The following is a 5,350-nucleotide window of genomic DNA, read 5'->3' as shown; positions in this document are numbered from 1 at the left end:
CAGTTGCACATACAAAATTAAAATGCTATTTGAAAAAAATATAGGGGAAAAAAACTCAACAGCTACTTGAGGGGAAAAAAACTGAAGAGGACTGGTTTAAGACCACTGAAATCTACCGTATTTTTCTTGTTCTCTATTACAAATGCATGTTCTAAAGAACAGTTTCTCGATATCCTACTGACGAAATATTACTCATTAATATCAATGATATTCCCACTCCAAGTCTCTACTACTGCTGACTATGAATCCACCCACAATACAGACTATTCTTGTAAAATAAAGTGGGTTTTCTATTTTAAGACATGTAGATTACTCCTGAGGAATAACCACTACCACAGATACAGAAGGAGAATTAGAGCATACTCATGAGAGCCCTTTTGCAAGAACAGAACGAAAGCAAAAACCTTTTTATATTACATGTGATTAAAACCAGACAGTCAAGTTGTTCATGACTTTTAATTAAGAACAATGAGTTTAAACCCTTATATATCTTCTGATTAGAATCAACTGCAATTGAGCAAATACTTACCATGATGGCATAGCCATGTTCATGTTCAAAGAAACTGGCATAACTGGCCTAGAAATGAGAAAGAACACCACTGACATAAGATATATACTGAAATTTAATAATGCAGATGCAGTTGTGTCATGAAATTACATATCCCTTATTCTGTATTACTTTTAAACCTTAATTAACAGTAGCTACTTTGCAGCGTCTCTTCAATAAATTTCTCTTGAAACCTGCCAGCCCAAACACATTTAATATTCAGGGCTGAATTACCATTCTCTGTGAAGAGCAAGCAAAACATTAAAGGTCTGCTTAATGTGTGTGTGAGTGCAGATATGTCATATACATATTTTTATATATATATCTCATTGAGTTATTTCAAAGTAACAGTTATTTATCACAGATCCATACATATGCCCAGTGGATGAAGGCACCTTACACAGCAGCATCAGCAAACCTAAGGAAGCAGCCAGATGCAGCACATGGATCAAACCTGGCTACAGTTTTAATCTACTGAAATTGAGGAACACTTAAGTTCTGCAGGGAAAGACTGAAAGAAGACAAAGGGCAAGCAAAGAGAAGAGCAGACATTGCTAACCTCTTTTTAAATGGCTCAGCAAAGCACGGCCATGTGGTAAATAAATAAACCACAGCCCAGTAATCAGTAATACACCAAAGCATTGTTTATTTATCTCCCTATCATGCCTGCTCCACATCTCTCAAGACTGTTGGAGCAAAAGACAATCTGAATTCTGGATTAAAATAAATTAAGATTATACTTAATTAGTTCTTCTGTCATTAATACTAGATAGATCTTAACGCTTTATATACTGACTCCTGACCCTGCTCAGAAATATTTCACTTCTCAAATTGCACAAAAACAGCTCAAATTGCATTTTCTGAAAATATGAATATCCTTTGAATCTTTGAAGCTTGCTGGAAGTAACAGGGAAATTTCATCTACTATATGTGCACCTGACTTTAAGAAGTACATGTACCTAATACAAAGTATATTTAGTGGTCAAAAAATTACTCCTTATTAAGACTGGCTTTCCAGCTTTTAACAAATGACTGTTGGGGGGGGGGGGGAAAGCAACAAACAACAGCCCAGTGAAAACAAAGTCAAAACAATCTAGCTTTGCACATAAAACTTTGCAAATATGTTTTCAGTCTGAATTAATAACAAAAGCAAAATATGAATAAAAATGCAGTTTTGCCATAAAGTAAATCACACAGCAGTTCCTAAAGATAACAGAATATTTAATAGCATCAACATTCCTTTAGAGTGTTTTTTTTAATATAAAAATGAAACGCAGAGACACCCAAATCCCATTTGACTTCGTCATCTGTGCAAGTGTCTTAGTAAGTAACTCTACAGAAAAACATAAAACGAGAAAAGTTACAAACTTACGCATGTGGGCAAATGTATTTTACATGGGGGCTTTTGATACCCGCAAGCGCTTCTGACCATCCATGCCTGTTAAAAAAAAATAAATATACATATTACATGGCATTTATGTTTTGGCTTAGCTCTTATTTGTACTGTTGGTGCAACAGCATAGAGCAAGTATGAAATACGCTGAATTTGATCAATATACACACAATTCTAAAAAATTTTTACAACAACTACAGTATGCTATGAATACAGTACGCTATGAATACAGTACTAAACTGAAAAGGTTTGTTCTGCCTCTGAGTAATTGTTGCATGTATACAGCCAGGGACACTTCACGAATTTGACTATCATCGTTACGGCACAGCTGCAGAAGTACCACTTTAGCTCTTGGCAAAGCCTGCTCTGTATCTCAGCTGGGATTGTTAACTTGGGTACCACAACATATGAACACAGGTATCCTGCTTCCAAGAGCTGCTTTGCTGCTCCTGTAGAGCTAAGGCAGCTTCTTTCACAGCCAACTTTGCTTTTTTTTCTGAACCAAATTTCTTGATGTGGAAGTTTAGATGTCAGTTTGCTATTCTAAGTCCACATGGAGCCAACCTTATCAATCAGACCTGTAAACTCTGGCTTAGCTGGAACGCTCTCAGGTTCAGGCAGTCGTTTTCTCATCTCAAGCACGTGCTGTTATAAATGCACAGAACAATGCAAGATCTGCACAGGAGATGAGTTATCAAGCTTCCTAGAAACCAGAAAACTGGAAAGCATAATTTAAATAAACAGCTCCAAAAGACTCACTCCAGGGCTCATCTAGACACGAGCCAAGCTCGACCCAAATCTGAACTGGTGCAGAACCACTGCCCGTGCCTGCACTTTGCTTTCCAGAACACTCAATAGTACCTGTATTTCCCTTTTTTAAAAATTATTCAGTATTCCTAAACTGACCCACTAAACTAGATACTGGCAAGGTGATTCTAAGCAGAAAACACCTGTAACAAATTCATCAGTGACACAGCTGAACTAATCAGACTAACAGCAAGCCATAAAAGCATGTTTGCTTTAGTTTTAATTTTAATATAATCTGAAAAGTTAATGTATGCTACCTAAAGTTAAAAGATGTTTCGAACACACAGACAGCACAGACATTTCGAACACTGGTTGTGTATCTCAGCCTACTTCCTATCAATACTTTTACATATACCATTAACAAATTGTGGGTGATACTACTTGCATAACATTTGTAGTACCACAGAAGACCAAATAAGAATCTAAAGCAGAAATACGACTAAGAAAAACTAGTTAGATAAGAATTTGGGGGCTTTTTTTAGGACAGCTGTAAAGATTAATTTGACAAATTTGGAAAGCAACATTGCATACACGTTCACACAAACTCTTCAGAGCAATCCTCTACTTTGTACCTTTTGTTCAGATTTTGACAAGTATGTACCAATGACCAAGTATGTACAGCTTTTCAGAAAAAAAAAAAAAGGCAGTATTTCAAAGGCAGTTTTAGCTAATCTGATCTGCAGTGGACTAGCAGAACAAATACAGCTAAATCACCACATTTCCACAGAGGTGTTATGACCTGGTAATGAATACATTCCAGTATGCTCAGTGCATTTGCAAGCTTGAGACTGGGCATTAGTTTTATCACCAAAATGGAAATACCATATTTGTATAAGGAATACAATTGATATTAAAGAGCAAATCTCAGTGGTTTTTTCCTCATGCTAAAACCAACATCAACCTGATTTGCAAGGACTCAAATTCCAAAGACTCAAAAGATTCTGCAATCACTTGCTGAGCATTTGGTGCCAAGATGCAGACAGTACTGCTGCCTCAGCTGCGTCCTACCACCAGAAAGGAAGAGTGATAATGCAAACAAGGTGGTGGGTCAGCACAACAAATGAGAGCAAACATCTCCACTTGTAGAACACTGCCAAGTGTATGGACTTGACTTTTTTTAACTTACTAAGTCGAGGTTATCTAAACTCAATTTTGAGAGCTTTTCCTTAGTCCTTCAGGAAAAGTTTATGTCTTAAATTTAAACATTGCAAGTTTCAACCTGGAGGCAACATTCAAGTTTCAGGTAACAAAAAATGAAGTTCTTTATATCTTATGTAATTTTGCCCATAAAGAAACACGATAGAGCATTCATGCTACTTATTTTCAGTATCTAAGTACCAATTAATTTAAAGTCTTCTACCAAAAAAAGGTTTCAACACACTCCTAACTTGTTAATTCTGTGGCTTTAATGAACTTGTGCTTACATCTCAACACACACAAGCTTCAAATGGAAACATGACACCACACCTAGAACACCTCCCAGGAATTCCCTACTCTTTCCAACTTAAATGTGGAAATAACAGGAACAAGACTAACAGGGCATTTTGCAGCTTGTTTGGTTTTGGGATTTTCTGGGGGAGTCTGAAGACCGTATTTCAGATAGAGAACTCTGTAGAATTAGGTGACTAGTTAGGAGTTTTCTTTGAGAAATCAAGTAAGTCTGGATGTTAATGTAAGTATGACATATTGAAGAAGAAACCATGGAGTAACTGCACCTACTAGCAGACAAGCAATCCACAAGTCTAGAAAAAAAAAGAACTCTAAATTTAGACAAGCACAGGAGTAATCAAGAACCCACTCTCAGGAAAGCAAAAGATCAGAAATTGCCACAGACTTCTTTTTCCACCAAGTTTAATTCAAGAAAAAAAGAGGGGTCCCATTCAGACCAAGTTAGGTAAGTGACTGAAAAGAAAGAAAAGGCTTTTGAGGACTTATGACGGGAAATTTTAGAACCCACTCTCAGGAAAGCAAAAGATCAGAAATTGCCACAGACTTCTTTTTCCACCAAGTTTAATTCAAGAAAAAAAGAGGGGTCCCATTCAGACCAAGTTAGGTAAGTGACTGAAAAGTGAGAAGAAAAGGCTTTTGAGGACTTATGACAGGAAATTTTAAGTTAAATAGTTGACTCCATCACTCCAGCATATATGAAGTTTCATCTGGTGTTAGCCGCTGCACTCAATTAAGGGCAAAACAAGAAACTTAAAGAACTTTTAACTGCTCGCATCTTGAAAACACACAGGTTTGAAGCTATAATAACTATTGAGTATGTGACAGATAAGAATACACACCCGGTATCTCCCAATCCGTGAAGAAAAATGACCTAAAGGGGAAATAAAGAAAACCACAGTGGTGTAAAATCACTGAACAACAAACGCACCCAGCCCTCGCCCCACAGACACCCCGGCACAGCCCGGAGCACGAGAGGGCTTTCTCGGAGGAGAACTCCGCTTCCCTCCCTTCCCCTCCCCGGCCTCCCGCCGCCATCACCGGCCGCACCCGCCCTCGCTCGGCCTCCGCCGACACCCGTGACCTTCCCCCGCCCGGCAAGGGAGCGGGACGCCGCTCCCCGGCCCTGTTCTGTCAGGAAAGTAACGGGAAAGCCC

At 38.2% G+C, this 5,350-nt stretch overlaps 1 protein-coding gene across 1 annotated transcript in view; it reads right to left on the bottom strand.

The window, feature by feature from the left end:
• Window positions 1–5,067, bottom strand: part of LOC104467113 (acyl-protein thioesterase 1) — a gene marked incomplete at both ends in the record, with an annotated part of 6,881 nt that extends 1,814 nt beyond the window's left edge. The window contains 3 exons of the mRNA XM_010080752.1: window positions 530–577; window positions 1,920–1,985; window positions 5,036–5,067. Coding sequence (XP_010079054.1) covers window positions 530–577; window positions 1,920–1,985; window positions 5,036–5,067 — 146 coding nt within the window. The remainder of the gene's footprint in view (window positions 1–529; window positions 578–1,919; window positions 1,986–5,035) is intronic.
• Window positions 5,068–5,350: the final 283 nt, after the last annotated feature.

The sequence above is a fragment of the Pterocles gutturalis genome, unplaced genomic scaffold (genome assembly GCF_000699245.1).
Source record: "Pterocles gutturalis isolate BGI_N339 unplaced genomic scaffold, ASM69924v1 scaffold36774, whole genome shotgun sequence".
NCBI classification, from domain to species: domain Eukaryota; kingdom Metazoa; phylum Chordata; class Aves; order Pterocliformes; family Pteroclidae; genus Pterocles; species Pterocles gutturalis.
The sequence above is the reverse complement of the archived record's forward strand: the minus strand, read 5'-3'. Positions and strand labels throughout refer to the sequence as shown.